Below are 18,071 nucleotides of genomic sequence, written 5' to 3' on the forward strand. Positions count from 1 at the left end.
TCTTGTAATTCAACAGCCTCGTCTTACAGAGGAAGAAACTAAAGCTTTAAGAGGATAAGTGAATTTTCTAAGACCATAGCTCATAAACAAGAAGGCTAGGGTCTTCTGAGGATATCAAAGTAGAGGCCCTTAACATTTTTTATCTCATAGATGATTTGTCTGGTGAAGCTTGTGAAGGTTGAATAGAATTGAACAATTAGCCAAGGAAGGGGCTAGAATTGGGCCAAGACCTTGACCCCACATTGGAATGTAGGGACTTGATGAAACTTGGGTCCATTTTGCTCAGAATTTTACACTGTGCACACAAGAATAATAGAGGTCTACCAGGCTGAACTCATTTGAATGAGTCTTAACTAAGGACTTTTTGACTTTGGGCACAAAAGGAAGAACAAAAGGGAATTAGGCCCAGGATGTGATCTAGATGGATTGTTGGGATGGGCAGGGACATTCATACTCTACTCTAGGAGAGAGTATGGAGGTGAAGGAAGGCTCGCTACTAACTGACAGAAATCTATGGCTCCTGGAGAGAAGTTTTGATGGCCTCCTGTTGTTCCGACCCCCTGGCCACTTAAAAATAAACATTGTTACCCAAGAATCATTTGTGCCGACTAGGCAGGGGTATCTGAATGTTGGTAAGCCCCAAGAAGAGGCCTGCTCTTTGAAGACTGGGGATTCATTGACCCGTGCTGGGTCCTGGGTCCTGAAGTTCTCCAGCAGGGGCCAAGGGCAACCCACTGCCATACAGAGTACAGTAATCACTATTGCTGGGGGAATAGCTCTCCGGAATCTGATCCTCTTGCTTCAGGGAAATGGGTGGGCATCTTATAGAGTACAGTAATCACTATTGCTGGGGGAATAGCTCTCCGGAATCTGATCCTCTTGCTTCAGGGAAATGGGTGGGCATCTTATAGCTAATGAACTAGCCTGGCTGGCTCCAGGGAAGCCTGGGGGACCCTGAGCATCACCATGATCACCATGCCCATCTATTATCACCCCAGATAGCTGCCACGTCTTCAGCTCTTCAACACTGAGGTACTTAGACTCTGGGTCCTTCTGGGTCGTCTCCTCAGGGACTCTGGGCTTGCAGGGATCCTCCTCATCCATGACATCTATCTTCTTAGGTCTCATCGGGAAGTAGGTGAGGTGAGAAATTGACTCCTGGAATATGAGTCCCAAGAACTCGTCTCTGGTCAAGACCCTCCTATCCATGGCCCCCTGCCTTCTGAGCTGGGGACCAAGGAGGTCAGATTGGGCCCAAGTCTGAAACACAAACAGAAACGCCTGAATAGAGGGGTAAGGGTCCCCAAAATGGATCACTCGCCAATTAGTTACACAAATGCAGTCATGTCCTAGGGCTCCAGCTGAGCTGGCTTATGATATTCACTCATTCAGCTCATTCATTTAATACGCACTGACTTGTACTTCCTTCTTCCAAGCCTTTGCTAATAATGTCCTTCCTTTGCTGTGGAATATTCCCTCTCTCCACTCCTGATTATCAATGAAACGCTTTGAGGTCTGTCCTTAATCCTACTTTCTCTTCCTCCACCACCCCTCCATCCCCACCAGCCAAGAGGAGTCCTCTTCTGGACTCTGAGCATTTCTTTTAATCAATTAACATGCATATATTAAGGAGCTGCTTACTCTCGGCTTGATGCTATGCTAAGGGTTGGGCACACACACACAAAAAATGAAACAGTTCCTGCCTTCAGGAAAGTACATCCTACAAGGGAAGGCAATGTGTACACAGGGAGGTAGATGCAAAATAAATACAAGGCAGATGGGGAGGGAGTGTTGGGCGGGGGGAGGTCAGGAAGGAGGTGCTTCTTAAGCTGAGTCTTGAAGGAAATAAAGATTTTTTTATCTAGCACTGATTACACCAGTATTGCTGGTTATGAGTCACCATGTATCATAATCATTAAACTGTGGTAGATCCTTAACGGTCAAGACAATGGCTTATTCTTTTCTGGCACACACACAACACACACATGCATGCATACACATAAAAGAGGCTTATTAAAGATGAGGAAGATATTAGAAGGCATTTATGTGGAAAAAAGATCTGGGGGCCCCAGTGGAAGAGGAACATAGGCTCAAAGTGCTTCTAAAACACTAGTAGGATCTGTCAATAAAAAGTTTTTTAAAAAATAATCATAAAAAATAAAAATAAAAAAAAAACACTAATAGGAAAAAAAAAGAAATTAGTAGGCTCTTAGCCTAAGTTAAGAGATGTATTGTGTCTAGAATGGAAAGGTGATAATCATCATGTCTCCTAGCATATCCACAGTATTTATATTCAGTTTCTCCCTTGACAACCTAGAGCATGACTAGAGCTAAGTGATCAGAATGATAAGCTCTGAAACTCTATCATGCATGGGATTGGTTGAAGGACTGAGAATATTCAGCTTTGAGAAGAGAAACCTAGTAGGAAGACAGTTTTTGCGAGGGGGGGAAGATATAAAAGTCTCTGGGAAAGGGAAGACAAGCTCAGTTTGACTAAGCAGTGAAAAAGGAGGCAGAAGGAAGTTATACATGAAGGCACTGAGGGGGCAGGATGCCCTGAGAGTTAAAATGGGACTTTCCGGTGGGGAAAGGTTAGGTCATCCATCCCTGATGAAATGAAATATATCCCACACATATGAGAACAAAAGTCTAATAGGGTGCCTTTAAGAGGCAGTGAGCTCCCTGCCATTAGATGTCTTCAAACAGAAGCTGAATAATGCTTTGTCAGGAATATCATAGGGGGAGGTGATTCTTGGTCAGCCATAGGTTGGACTAAGTAACCTACTTTCCAACTCTCAGATTCTGCATGGGATCCAGGAGTTATCTTCAACTATTTGAGGGGCTGTCACATGGGAAAAACAATTTGAGTTGTTCTACTTGACCCCAGAGGGTTTAGAAGCAGTAAATTGCAGAGGCAGAATTTAGCTCAATATAAGGAAAACCTTGCCAGTAGGACTTTCCAAAAGTACAATGGGCTGCATCAGGAAGTAATGAGATTCCCATCCTCAGAGGTCTTCCATTAGAGGATAGATGACTACTATTGGGGATGTTATGGAGGGGATTTCTGCTCAGGTACCAGATGGCTTTCAGAGGGTCCTTCAGAAATCTTTTCCAGTCCTGAAAGTCTTTGGGATCTAAGATTTACTGAATCTCTCATGAAATTTGATTTGGATCCTTCCTTGCCTTTATGTACTGATTTGTATCACAATTAGTTGTGCATGTTTCCATTAGACTGTAAGGTTGCTGAGAGCAACAATGTCTACTTCTCCTCTGCATCCTTCCCCTCTCTCACACACACTGCTAAGGAGAGAGTCTTCCTCATATAAAAAGGAGAGGTTTGCTGAATTCAATCAACGACCATATTGAATGACAATCAGAACTGTAACTTATTGTTTGAGCTTGTGTTCTCCCACTCCCCATAAAAGCATTTCTTAATGGGATTTCTCTGTAAACCCCTGAGAAGACTGAGAGAAAGGAGATGGTGAGCTACTGGTTTGGGTCTCTCTCTGGCTGGTGAATGCAAATGATTTAGTGGCAAGAAGAATAAGGAATACTAGGTCTGCAGAAGGAGCTTAGGGTCTCTCTTTGACAGGGAGAAAAGCAAGAATGTGCTGGGCTTTGAGGATTCCCCAAGAAGGAAAAGAGTTCAAGAGGATGCTGAGAAGTGCGAAGTGTGACATGGGTGAGACACGGGGGTGCTGCTGTGTCATCCTTCTCTCCCCAGCTCTGCCAGGCGGTTACCACCCTCAGGCTTGAGATCTGGGGTAAGGGCTTTCAGAAGAGCAGCTCCAGTTTCAGAGATGACTCTGCCCTTCCTCTACTAACTCATGTTTTTTGCCCTTTGCGATTTATGTACCCTTGGGAGATGGGTTTTATAACTGTTATTATCACCATTTTGTAGAGAATAATAATAAAAAACACAGCTGAGCTTTATATGGCACCTTAAGGTTTACAAAGTGCTTTAACAACATAGTATTATTTCATTTGATTAACATAAATTGTCTGCTGGGCAGCTGAGTGGAGCAGTGGATGGAGTGTTGGAGCTGGAGTCAAAAAGATACAAGTTCAGACCAGCAGGACGATTTCAGAGAAGCCTGGAGAGATTTACATGAACTGATGCTGAGTGAAATGAACAGAACCAGGAAATCACTGTACATGGCAACATGAGGATCAATTCTGATGGACGTGGCTCTCTTCAACAATGAGATGATTCAAACCAGTTCCACTTGTTCAGTGATGAAGAGAGTCATATATACCCAGAGAGAGAACCGTGGGAATTGAGGGTGGACCACATGGCATTCTCACTCTCTGTTGTTATTTGCTTGCATTTTGTTTTCTTTCTCAGTTTTTCTTTTTCTTCCTTCCTGATCTGATTTTTCTTGTGCAACAAGATAACTCTGTGTGTGTGTGTGTGTGTTGGATTTAACATGTATTTCAACATATTTAACATGTATTAGAGTACCAGCCAGCTAGGGAAGGGGGTGGGAGGAAGAAGGGGAAAATTTGGAACATAAGGTTTTGTAAGGATCAATGTTGGAAAAATTACCTGTGCATATGCTTTGTAAATAAAAAGCTTTAATAAAATTAATTAATTAATTTGTAAAAAAATACAAGTTCAAATCCAGCTTTAAATACTTTCTATGTGATCCAGGGCAAATTACTTAAATTCTACAAGTTGCCTCATCTATAAAATGGGGATAATAAATCGCCACGGTTGTCATGAGGATCAAGTGAGATATTTATAAAGTGCTTTGCAAACTTTAAATGGCTATATGAATTCTGACTATTATTATTATTATGGATGAGGAAACTGAGGATCAGAGAAGTGACTGACCGATCTGTGGTCCCACTAGACTATTAAGAGTGTTTCCTTGGCTCTCCCTATGACATTTCCGTTATCTAATGCCACCAGTTAGGGGGAAGAGGTATGGGATTCCCATATGGAATCCATGGGAACAGCCCTTGGGGAATGGGGGGAGGCATAGCTTTCCCAGATTACCTGAAAGTTTCCATTATGTACAGTGTAGAGGGGCCGGAAGAAAGCTGCGGGCGAGGGTACGTTCTGATAGAAGGTTTTCTTCACTCTGGAGGGCAGCAGAGAATAGCGAGACAAATCAGCTAGGGCAAGGGGTCCTGGGAGTGTGAGGGGAAGCGGGACTGGGATGAGGCAAAACCTGACGTAGCAGGGATCTAATGAATGAGGGGAGGCAGGGAATTCCTGAAGGATCTGAGGGAGTGGTTATCTGATCCAGTCCATGAAGGACAAAGAATCCCCACCCTTCACCATAACCCCGACAAATCATCACCCCACCTCTGTTTGACAGGGAACTCACTACCTCTCAAGGCAGGCAGCCCCATTGGACTTTGAGACTTACTTATGCAGGATACCAGGGTCCTACAAATAAGTAGCAAAGGCAGGATGCTTTGACTCCCAAAGCAGCATCATTTCTATTACACCAGACCAGTGGTTCTCAAACTTTTGTTTTCAGTATCTTTATCCCATTAAAAATTATTGAGGATCTCTCCAAAGCGTTTTTGTTTATCTGGATTATATTTATAGACATTTACCGTATTGGAAATAAAAACTGTTTTTGAATTTGTAGACCTTCTGAAAGGGTTTCAGAGATCCCCAGGATTCTCTAGACCATATTTTGAGAACCATTGCACTAAACTGCAGAGCCATAACTAGGAGAAGATTACTGGGACTCTCCATAGAGCTTCAACCACAGGGACACAGCTTCCTCTTTGTGGCAAACTTACTCCCCCTCCTCTTCCTCTTTCCACAAAGTGCCACCATTCAGTTGCATGGGACTGGGAAGCGATCTACCCAGTTATGGCTCTCTCAAAAGGGCTTTCTTCCTTCTCAGAGCTCCAGTCTCCTAAATGATGCATTGTCAAGATCCTCCTCCCCCAAACAGTGGGGTGGACAGTGACTGGGAAAGGGAGACCCAGTCTCCAGGGGGGCCTTCTACCTGGGAAATAGCTTGAAAAGGATGTAAGGCAGACTGATCAGGAAAAGGAAGATGGAGAAAATGATGATCATGCTGATAGGGCCTTCTTGGGATGGGGAGGAGACTTCTGGAAGAGAACAAATCATCAGTCCATTAGTACTGCAAGATATGCTTCTGGATAACCCAGCCTTCCCCCCATGGCCAGGAAAAGGAACAGATGAATTCAAGTGCCACTGCAAAGAAGAACTGAAGCTTCAGGTGGCAAAGGCAGGGTATTTATCATAAATAAAGTCATTTCAGCAATCATCATGCAATGCAGCAGAAAGGATCTTGAAATCTAAGGACCTGGGTTTAAGCAGAGCCACAGCTGGAGCAGAACTGACGCTTCCCCCCAGAGCATCGATAACACTTTCAGCAATTTATTAACAGCAATACCGAACGTGTATAATAATGCTTTCTATGCTGACAATTATTATTTCATTTCATTCTCACTGGCTTCTGTTACCATCTCCATGCAAATTCTCCCCAAGTTCTCCCAAACCCGAATCTCTAATTGTCTGCTGGACATATCCACCTATATGCCCCAATTGCACTTCAGACTTATTATGCAGCAGTTCATGTCAGCCTTTCTAGGCTTTTCCAAAATCACCCGGCTCATTATTTCTTATAAAACAATAATATCTAGATAAGCTTCTTTACTTCTGTTTGCCTTAACTTTCTCATCTCTAAAATGGAGATAATAATAGCACCTACCCCCTAGAGTTGTTGTGACAATGAAAAGAGGTCACACATGTAAAGTATTTTGCAAACCTTGAAGTACTATGCAAATGCTAGTTATTATTATTATCAGGGTATCTAGCAAAGAGTAGGCATTAAAGCAGTACGTATCTCAAGAATCTGTGCTTATCTCAAGTTCTCTGTAAGAATGGACTTTTATTTTTTTTAAGAAGGGAGGGGAAGATATGCCTCCATGGAGATGAGATAATCGAAGTTTAGGAATTAAATATCTCCAGCTTGCACAGGGGAGGAGGAGACTCGGTGTCTGTACTACACAATCAAACACCAACCACTTATATTATCTTATAATTAAGATTGTCTTATATCATCATCTTAACTCGACATGTAATCTTCCTCAGTTTCCTCATCTGTAAAGGGCAGATCTTTGTGGGTTCTCTGGATTGTCATAGGCATAAAATGAGGTCACATATGTGAGGCACAAAGAATTTTGTGAACATTTGGCTGATATTCCTATTTTTTGTCTATTTGTCTCACAAATAAGAGAATGCTAATATTGGATATTTGTAAAATTTTCCAAAGAACGTTCATTTTCATAATTTAATTCAATAATCACAACAGCTCTTTGAGGGAAGTTGGGCAAATCCCCATTTTACAGATGAAGAAACTAACATTCAGAGAAGTTAAGGAACTTGCTATGGACTATATGGAGCAACTAGGTGGTACAGTGGATAGAGCACAAAGTTGGAAATCAGGAAGACTGATCTTCTGGCCTCAGCCACTTAGCTGGTCGACCCTGGGCAAGTCACTTACCCCTGATTCTCTTAATTTCCTCATCTGTAAAATGAACTGGAGAAGGAAATGGCAAACCACTCCAGTATCTCTGCCAAGAAAACCCCCAATGGGGTCATGACTGAAAACAATTGAACAACAGCAACTAGAAGAACCATATAGATGAAAAGCAAACTAGAACTCAAACAGAACCTAGATGGGGAGGGTTTTCTTTGAGGTGCTAAGTGGACATCCAACATGCCCTCTGATTTGTCTCCCCAACACACACTAGCACTGTGCTGGACACACTGTAGATGTTCAAGAAAGACTTGCCAAGTTAGTAGAAATAATTTAAATTGAACTGAATAGGAGAGCAAGCAAATGCAGAGAGCAGGGGAATTGGCTTCAAATCCCAACTCTACTATTTGGCTAAATTGTTGTTCAGTCATTTTTGATTCCTTCTTGCGCATTTGGGCTTTTCTTGGCAAGGACACTGGAGCGCTTTGGCATTTCCTTCTCCAGCTCATTTTACAAATGAGGAACTGAAGTAAACAGAGTTAAGTGACTTACCCAGAGTTACATAGCTAGTAAGCATCTGAGACCAAATTTTAACCCAGAGAAATGATTCTTCCTGACTCACAGCCTGGTGCTCTACCCACTGAGCCACCCTTTAGTTGTGTGGCTTTAACAAGTCATTTAATTATTTATGCACCTTGGTTTACTGCTCTCCAATAAAATAAAAGGACTGGTGATTCCAATAGATTCGTGATGGAGAGAGTCATCTGCATCCAGAGAGAGGATTGTGGGGATTAAGTGTAGATCTACACAGTGGTTCTCAAAGTATGGTCTAGAAAATCCTGGGGATCTCTGAAACCCTTTAAGAGGGTCTACAAATTCAAAAATAGTTTTTATTTCTAACATGGCAAATGTCTATAAATATAATCCAGATAAACAAAAATGCTTTGGACATATCCTCAATAATTTTTAATAGGATAAAGATACTGAAAACAAAAGTTTGAAAACCACTGATCTACAACATAGTGTTTTCACATTTTTGTTGTTATTTGCTTGCTTTTGTTTTCTTTCTCATTTTTTCCTTTTTGATCTGATTTTTCTTGCGCAGTGTGATAATCGTGGAAATATGTGTAGAAAAATTGCCCATGTTTAACATATATTAGAATTCTTGCTGTCTGGGAGAGAGAGAGAATAAGGGAAAGGGAAGGAAAAAATTTGGAACACAAGGTTTTGCAAGGGTAAATGTTGAAAATTATCTTTTGCATGTATTTTGAAAATAAAAAGCTATTATAAAGATAAAATAAAATAAAAGGGCTAAGCTAGATGATCTTAAATGTTCCTTGAAATGTAACTTTAAAGCCCATGAGCTCATGAATTGAAATTCTAGTTTCCTTCCTGCTTTAGTTCAAATAAATTTATCCTATCTAAGGTTTGTTTGTACATAGTGAATTTGTATGTTCTCTCTTCCATTAGATGGTAAGCTCCTCGAGGTCAGGGACTGTCTTTTGCCTTTCTTCATATCCCATATTCTTTAGCATAGTATCTGAAACATAGTAGGTGCTTGAGAAATGCTTATTGACTGATTGAATAACTGCATTCTCCCTTTTTGAGCTCAAATAGCTGATAGCAGGGAGTTATACCCTCTAAGAATGACACAGTTACAGTCCAGGCCTTCTTCATCTCATGAAATCTACCCCCTCCACCTGTCCTTGGAATGCTCTCCCCACTTGGAAGGCAAAAATGGAAAGCCAAGCCTGAAGCTGGACCTGGAGAGGAATCAGCACCCCTAGAGTTAGGGCTACTGCTCGAGGGGCTCTGGGCTCCTCTATGGGCTCCATCTCTCAATCTGTCCAGTCATTTAGGCTCCTACAGCCTAAATGTATCCTGGAGAGTTCCAAGCCCCACCACCCCAGCTTGCAGTCAGCTCCTGACACCCTCCTTTGGCTGTGTGCCAGGACATAACAAACAGTTCTCAGGGGCTTCTGAGCAAATCCTCCTCTCTCCAATTATCTTCTATTTTTGGCTTTTCCCTTCTGCTTCCATCCAACTCCCCTGTCTCCTTAAATTACCCTTTTCTTAAAAAGAATAATAGTAATAATAATAACAATACTTCAATAAACCAAAGACTTTCACAACAACCTCCTTGGTGAGTAATGCAAATATTATTGTTCCTATCTTCAGATAAGGAAACTGATTCTCAGAAAATTGAAAGGGTTATCCCAGGTCATAGACCTACTAAGTGTTGGATTTGTGAATCTGACCATAATATCTCTGACACCTAATCTAGGAGAGGCAACATGGCGCATTAGGGCACTAGATTTGGAGCTGGGAAAACCCTGGTTCAACTCTCACCTCAGATACTTATTAGCTTATGAAGAAACCAGAGAAATTATTTAACTTCTCTGTGCCTCAGTCTCCTTATTTGTAAAATGAGGAGGTTGTAAAATACAGAGACTTTCAAGGTCTCCATCTATGATCTTACCCTTTATACCATGTAAGATTCTCAATTTTCCAAGCCTTTGTGTCCGCACGTCCTGAAGAGAGGCCCGTCCTTCCTTCCCCTACAGGTGACCAACCACCCAACCAGGGGCTCATGCTTGTGCCCAGCTCACGCCTGTGGGGGTAGGATCCAGGAGGGATCCTCATCAGCTAATGCCCGCTGCTATGGCCAAGCCAGCCGTCAGCCTATTGAAGGCTAGAACTAGCATCGGCACTGAAGCAGGTGCTTCTCGGGGGCTCTCAGCTGCAGCCACTAACACACACACGCTCTGACCCACCCAGAATGTGCAGGGAAAGGCACCTCAGCAGAGCTGAGCCCCAGCCAAAGCCAAGCCCTCGGAAATCAGGTCAGGAAGCCCAAGAGAGAAGGGCAATGGAAGCGCTCACAAGCATTTTCCCTTGGGCAGCCTGTGGGCAGTTTTTCACAGGACCGGCTACTCCACATGAGAAGCAAAGAGCCTGACTGGGTCAGAGTCCAGCGGCTGTGCTCCCCTGCTAGCCACGTGGTCTTAAACAAGTCATTCCATTCACTGGGCCTCAGTCCCTCTCTCTGTAAAAGGAGAAGATTGAGCTGAAGGATCTCTAAGGTCTCTTCCAGCTCCGAGATTTAAAATCCCCACTCTGCAGGAAGCGGATAGAGAAGTAGGGAAGAGAGAATCTGAAGGAAGGAGATCTTGTAAAGCATGCTACCTTCCTCTCGACTGAGAAGTGGTGAACACATATATTGGGACATGGCCAATGTAGGAATTTGTTTAGCTTGACTGTGCATGTTTGTTGTTGTTCTTGTTTGGCTATTTCACTCATGTCCAGCTCTTCATGACCTCATTTAGAATTTTTTAGGCATTCTCTAATTGATAAATGGTCAAGGGATATAAATAGATAATTTATAGATGAAGAAATTAAAGCTATCTATAGTCATATGAAAAGATGCTCTAAATGACTATTGATTAGAGAAATGTATATTAAAACAACTCTGAGGTACCACCTTAGATCTCTCAGATTGACTAAGATGACAGGAAAAGACAATGATAAATATTTGAGAGGATGTAGGAAAACTGGGACATTAATGAATTGTTAGTGGAATTGTGAAATGATCCAACATTTCTGGAGAGCAATTTGGAACTGTGCCCAAAGAACTATCAAACTGTGTAAAAAACTATTAACTCTGTATCCCAAGGAAATAATAAAGGAGGGGAAAAAAACCCATATGTACAAAAATGTTTGTAGCAGCTCTTTTTGTAGTAACAAAGAATTGGAAAATGAGTGGATGCCCATAAATTGGGAATGGCTGAATAAGTTGTGGTATATGAAGTTAATGGAATATTATTGTTCTATAAAAAATGATCAACAAGCTGATTTAGAAGGACCTGGACAGAGTTACATAAACTGATGCTGAGTGAAACAAGCAGAATCAAGAATACATTGTATTCAATAACAGCAGGAATGTGCGATGATCAACTATGAAAGACTTTGTTCTATTCAGCAATTCAGTGATCCAAGGCAATCCCAATAGACTTTGGATAGAAAATGCCATCTGCATTCAAATAAAGAATTATGGAAATTGAATGTAAATCATCATATGCTATGTTCACTTTTTTCTGTTTTTTTTTTTTAACCTCCCATGGTTTTTCCCTTTTGTTCTGATTTTCCTCTCCCAACATAATTTATACTTGATAACTTGCTGAGAAAAGAAGGAATACTAATGATTGAGAATAGGAAATGATATATGACTTTTGCCTTAATAAAAACTAGGAAAATCTGGATTTCTTCCCAAGCCTTGCTATTAACTCTCCCTTGGGGAAATAATTTCTTCCCTCAGAGTTTCAGTTTTCCAATCTTAAAAAGGAGTTATCTGTAAAGTTCCTTTCAACTACAAGGTTGTATGGTTTCTCCTTCCTGAACTGATTGATGCCTTAGAGTTACAAGTTAGGAATCTCAAATATCTCAAGCATGACCTTTTATAGATGATCTTTGTGGTTCCTTCCAACTCCCCCACCACCCAGTGTGTTGAGCCAGAACACACATCTATCTTCCCCATAAAACCAGAGTGCACATACCCATCAGGAAAAGTGCCCCAGGCATCAGAGCAGGGGGTTCCCCAATCACTCTTTGTGATGAGCATGCATTCCAGTAAGGTGGCCCATGCGGTGACCTTTCTGTCCCAGGAAGGGACAGATGGACAGATAAGAAGAAAAGGGGTTGTTGATTTGTCCTCCATGAACACAAAGCTGACCTCTATAATCAGCAAGCTTTTGCAGAGCATTTATAAGCATGTTGGACACTAATTTGCCATGTTCAAGGTACTGAAAATTTGTAAAACAAAATGATTTGGGTACTTTGCTATAATTGTGTCTGAATCAAATACCTAGATCTGTCCCACTTGAGATACTTGAAACTCTAAGGCATCAGTACAGGAGAGAGAAACCATACAACCTTATAATTGAAAGGAACTTTACAGGTCACTCCATTTTAAAAATATGGCAAAGGTTATATGCCATTTCCTGTTCCAATTAGCTATTAATATTCCTTCTTTCCTCAGCAAATTATCAGGTATAAACTTACCTGTTTATATATTATCTCCTCCTCCCTCCATCAGAAGGTAAGCTCCTTGAAGAAAGAAACTTCCCATTTTGTTTTCCTAGCTTCAGCACCTAGCATAATGCCTTCCATATAGTAGGCACTTAATAACATAACAACACAATAGGCACTTAATAAGTGCTTGTTGAAAAACAGTTCGAAAGGACTTATGATGAAGAAATGCTATCCACCTCCAAAGAAAGAACTGATAGAAGCATATTTTTCAACTTCATTTTCCTGTTTGTTTTTAGTTGTTACTCTTTTTGCAACATGACTAATATGGAAATGTATTTTGTATGGATGCATGTGTATTATCTCTATCACAATGCTTGCCTTCTCAAGGAGGGGGAAGGGAAAAGGATAAGGAGGGAATTTGGAAATCAAAAAGTATTTTTTAAAAATGCTAAGAGAGCAGCTAGATGGTGTGGTAGATAGAGCACCACCATTGGAGTCAGAAAGACCTGTGTAGCCTCTGATACTTACTAAGTAGTGTGACCCTGAGCAAGTCACTTAATCCTGATTGCCTCCTCCAAAAAATGTTAAAAATTGTTTTTACATGCAATCGAGAAAAAATAAAATAAAAACGTTCTTTTTAAAAAGTGCTTCTTGGGTTTCTTTAGGTCATGACTCTTAGTCCCTTTCCTTACCATCACCATACCCCCACCTCTATAGTTTAGTGAAAGCTGAGGGAGCTTGGGCACAAGGACTCTATCCCCATTTGGGCCGATAAAAGAAGATCGATTCTTTTCTGGACAACAGTTGTGCCAGGGAATTGAGGACCTGCCCCAGGAGGGTTATATGAATACCCATTGGTTACTCAATGATTCTCCTGGAGAGATGGATGTCTACAAAGCTCCTAGGGTAGTAATAACAGGCTCACTTACCTAGAGAGTTGGGAGACTGGAACTGCAGGGCTGGACTCCATTCGCTCCATTGGCTCCGATAGCTGAAATCTGCTTCCTTGTCACCCAAGGGTTCGCCTATTTCTTGGGAGCCCAGGCGAGAGCGCAGCCGGATCTCATAGGTTAAGCCAGGGGAAAATTCGAAGGCTTCAATGGTAGTTTCAGTCACTCCCACGATGTGATCTTTATGTCTTGCCCGCTGTGGGGGATTCATATACATGTCAGTGGGCAGGCCCCAAGCTCAAGGGAGAGCTTAGGTCCTGGGTCTCCGCGAGCCAAACCCCTACAGACCCAGCTTGTATTGAAGGTAAATCTCTTCCAGCCCCTTTCTGCCTCATAGCAGAGCTCTTGGGCCTTTGTGTCTGGATGTCTGTCGTGGGTCAGCAGCAATTAGACAACTGAGGCAGTTTGGATGCTAAAGAAAGTCTTAGAAGGAAGGGGATCGGGGATGGTGGTGTTGGGCTGTAAACAGGCTATAGAGGCCAGGAAAGACTTCTTAGGAAAGTCAGAAACAACCCACCCAACAGCCAAAAAGAAATGTGGGAATGCCTTACCTCCCAGGCTTCCCCAAGCTGTTTCAAGGCCAGTTCATAGCTGAGTAACTTGTACAGCTCCTTGAGTGGAGGGCTCCAGGAAACAACGCAACCTCTAGAGCTAACATTGCTCTGCAGGTTGGAGGGAGGATCGAGCTTGACTGGAACAGAAAAAACCCAGCTGAACCTGGACCTGTGCTCTCCTGAGGGCTGCCAGGGGCTATTTCTGACTATTTGGTGGCGTGGGTTAATTGAACAGAGATAAGTGAACAGATTTTCAGATCAGAAGTCCCCTCTATTCCCGAGTTCCATCTTCCAAAAGCCCTGCAGTGACAGAGGGTGCCGTATAGGAGACTGGGATCAAACCAAGGGCAAGTAGCAAGGAGCGGGGTGGAAAAGATGCTGGTCATGATGGGTACCCTGAGAGAATCCTAGAATTCTGTGGCTAGAAGTCAAAAGTCATCTCTTCCATCTCTCTACCTTCAGATAAAGCAAAGAGCCTGGTTCCTTCTTCCTTAACAATCTGCAGAAAAGAGACTTCAATGGTGATGAGATCCCTTAATTATAGGAAGTTTTTTACTTTCCTGTGTCTAACTGAAGTCCTTCCTATTGCTATCTAAACTGATTCTCTGATCTGATCTGGTCACTGAGAATAGTGGCTTCTGGTACTGTAGCTGGGCCACCTCCGTAAAGGAAGGATCCTAGAAGAGAGGATTTGCTTCCTTTTGCTGCTGAGAAATTATTACTCCCTACTTTCTTGCTCTTTCCATCTCCTAGGTATATAGAAGTAGGTCTGCTCCAAGCTAAATAAACTCAAGTGCTTTAACCTGTCTTCCCCAGTTCTTTCCTCAAAAACCTGATCTCCAGTCTGATTCTGAACAGACCCCCAACTCCTAACTCTAGGTCTTTCTTTGCAAAACTGAAGCAGGATAGAGGTATCTGGGGGACAAGGAAATCCCATAGTATCTCCCCACACTCAGAGGATGTGAACATAATACACTAAAGCTAAGAATCTGCAGCATGGCTCCTTCAAGGCTGTGGACACCAGCTCATCTTCCCTGGATCTCAGCTACACACTGAGATGCTGACACAGCAATGTTTTATTTTTCTTTGAGGTTGAGTTTGTTTGAGACTAGGTCATCTTATCTCATCCAAGCTGAAAGTACAGTTGCCACTTGATCCCAATGCTGATAATTATAGAAGCTTTAATCTGCCCCATTTTTTCATCCTGAGTTGGTTCATATTTCCTCAGACAATCTGACCATCCATTTCTAGAAATTTACCTTTTTAGTGTCAGATTTAATGCCAACGCTCAATCAACTTTAATTCTTGTCTCAGAACCCCAAAATTCAATTGATCCACCAGCCTCAATCTTCCCTAGTAATTAAGATCACAGTCATGCACTACCATACTCAGCAACTAAATACGTCACTGTTCCTGAAGGCTGGGCAGTTTTCTTTCCCAGAATATTCAGTACTCCCACTCCCATCCCTCCTCTCCTGGGATAAGAGAGCACTCACTGTTCTTGCTGGGCCGATACTTGGGGTCCAACAGATACACCACCTCCTCTCCCGATACAGAGCCATGGAGCTTGATGGTGAATTCATCAAACACTGTCAGTATGTTATTCGGTGGGAGTTCTAGCGTGCAGGTGCCCATATGGAGCGTGCAGCTGTAGTTTTCATATGATTCCAAGTTGCTATAAAGCACAAGCATGAAGGGAGTGGGCTAGTTAGAGGTAAGAGGGATACTCCCGTAACAGAAGACAGAAGCCTCTGGATTCTTTATCTTTGATCTTGAGACCTAGGCCTTTCCTTTACATCTCCTCCTCTTCTCCACCTCCATCAAATCTGTGGATCCCCAAGGTCCTTTTCTTCAATAAAGTGTTCCCTGCTCCTCTAGTCTATACTGACCTTCAATTGCAAGGGATATAAAAAACAAATGAGATACAGTCCCTGCTCTCGAGAAGCTTAAAGTTTTAAAGAAGAGGGGAATATGACATGGATGTGAATAACTATAATACACATTGCTATATGATAAGGGTCTTAAACAAGAGATGAGAAAAGATACTTTGAGAATGCAAAACATGTAGAGATCAATGAATTGGATTTAAAATTGGAAGGATGCTTAGATATCTTCCAGTAGAACTCCATTTTGCAAATGAGAAAATTGAAGTCTAGAAGGGTTCTAGTACCCTCGTGTCCAAGGTCACATAGACAAGAAATAGTAAAATCAGAATTCAAATACTTTCTCAGAATTTCAGATACTGCCTGGAGAAGGTAACATTAGAGCTGGGCTTTACATACATATATACAGACATTTGTCTTTCCCAGAAATCCTGACCTACAGCTAAGCACATAGTAGATGCTTAGTAAAGACTTGCTAATTGGCTGACTGGTAACATTTACTAATCACCTCCACTGGCCAAGTTAGGAGCCATCCTTCCTGGCTCTGGATCTGCCCTAGGATCCTAGGGAGGAGAAAGTATCCTCCCCTTCCAAATCTTCCCTAAAACTTCTTGGCCCAGGCCAAATGTCAAAGCTGGGACCCTTCCCCTTCTGTGGGCCTGGCTAGAACTTACCTGATGAAGAGGAGCTGATGGACTTTGTCTTGACTTGGCAGGGTGGTAGTCCAATTACAATGGATCCTATTTATGTAATTACTGAAGCAGGTCAAGGCTCCAAGTTGCTGAGCTGTAGTAGGGAGGGATCAAAGAGGGAACAAGGAGAGTGTTTGTTTGGTCTTTAACTTGTGTTTTATTCTCCCTGACACTCCTTCATTGGCCTTCCGATGTAGGAAAGGGACCTATTTGATTCAGTTCTGAGATAGGGGCCATGGGAAGCTGTATGGCATGAAGTAATTCCTCCCTTCACCCTCAAAACCTGAAGGGTACCCAGACAACCAAGGGCTTAATCCAATAAGAGCCAGTCCATGAAGGAAGGATTCTAGAAGGTACCACAGTTTACTATGGAGCAGAATGGGATAAAAGAAAGATGGGAAGAAGGGCTCCAAGAGGTAATTTTTAGCTTCCTGAGGCAGTAGCATCAGAGTGCACATTGAATCACCCTATCCCATCCTCCCCACCTCACTCCTCACCTGCTCCTTCCTCTCCACCAAAGCACATCACACAGAACCAGATAAGAAATTGTGCCCTGTAGCCTCTCTTCCCAGAAATGCCCGTAGAACATGGCCCTGAAACAGAAACAAGTTTCAACTTAACATTTATCTAGTATTTCCCTTAGTGCAAGGAACTGTCCTGGGTTCTGAGGGTTTTAAGATGAAAAAGGAAACAATCATTGCCCTCAGAAGCTTACAGTCTAACAGGAGAAATAAATGTACTCAGAAAAGAGTAGTAAAAAAATAGAAAGTAATGGGCTGTAGCCAGAGAAACTTCCCAAAGAAAATTTGAGGAAGAAAGAGATAATTTCAGCTGGAAAGATGAAGGAAGGCTTCAGGGAGGAGTTGATAACTGAATTGAGTCTTGGAGGAGGAGAAGGATTAGAACTGGCAAAAATGGGGGTTAGCCTGCATAAATAAGGAGGGAGAAATAGCAGCACATGAGTAAGGAACAGCTCAACTAGAGGTAGACAAGGGAGTCAGAAGAGGTCAAAGATAGATGGGAGAAGGGAGAGACTGATGGCAGGGAGATCATGTAGGAAGTGGTTGTAATAATCCGGTGGAAAGATGATGAAGACTGGGATTAGTGTAGGGAAGCAGACTGTGGTTATTGTTCATCCTTCATTTTCAAAGAGGATTAATGACATGAAGAGGGTGACCTCTAGGCTTGCAAATAAATTGTATTTAAGTGAAGCAGAGCTGAGCAAAATTGATAGCCTTGTTCTCTCCTCCAGTCATTAGAGTCCAGTAGTAAAACATAGGTCAGGATGACTGGCAATGACCCCAAGAGGAACAAACACATGTGAAGAGATAGAATGGGAACAGCAGAAATATTACAAATCATCTTCTCCCACCCCCTTGTATGCATGTGATTAGACTGGGGGGAGGTGGAAGTAGGAGTATCAAATATGCCTGAGATTTTGACCCTAGAGGACTGGAAGGATGGGAGGGCTATCGACACAAAGAGGAAA

General features: G+C 42.3%; 1 protein-coding gene across 1 annotated transcript; it reads right to left on the minus strand.

Moving 5' to 3' along the window:
- Positions 1-822: 822 nt before the first annotated feature.
- On the minus strand, positions 823-15,642 carry LOC127545686 (interleukin-9 receptor-like). Its single transcript, XM_051973125.1, has 6 exons — positions 15,504-15,642; positions 14,005-14,144; positions 13,433-13,649; positions 5,973-6,078; positions 4,958-5,084; positions 823-1,260 (listed from the first exon to the last, which is right to left on the minus strand). The coding sequence occupies exons 1-6, from the start codon at positions 15,640-15,642 to the stop codon at positions 823-825; spliced, it is 1,167 nt and encodes a 388-aa protein (XP_051829085.1).
- Between the last annotated feature and the right edge of the window lie 2,429 nt (positions 15,643-18,071).

The sequence above is a fragment of the Antechinus flavipes genome, chromosome 1 (genome assembly GCF_016432865.1).
Source record: "Antechinus flavipes isolate AdamAnt ecotype Samford, QLD, Australia chromosome 1, AdamAnt_v2, whole genome shotgun sequence".
Taxonomy (NCBI): Eukaryota; Metazoa; Chordata; class Mammalia; order Dasyuromorphia; family Dasyuridae; genus Antechinus; species Antechinus flavipes.

What these genes read in the sequence shown, in the direction of transcription:
- LOC127545686 (XM_051973125.1), bottom strand. Translation starts at nt 15,642, where the DNA reads ATGGGCACCTGCACGCTAGAACTCCCACCGAATAACATACTGACAGTG. An exon ending in AGCTTGGGGAAGCCTGGGAG is followed by an intron (nt 13,650 to 14,004) that starts GTAAGGCATTCC and finishes AATCCCCCACAG; the next exon opens with CGGGCAAGACATAAAGATCA. An exon ending in CTTTTCAAGCTATTTCCCAG is followed by an intron (nt 5,085 to 5,972) that starts GTAGAAGGCCCC and finishes GCTGCCCTCCAG; the next exon opens with AGTGAAGAAAACCTTCTATC.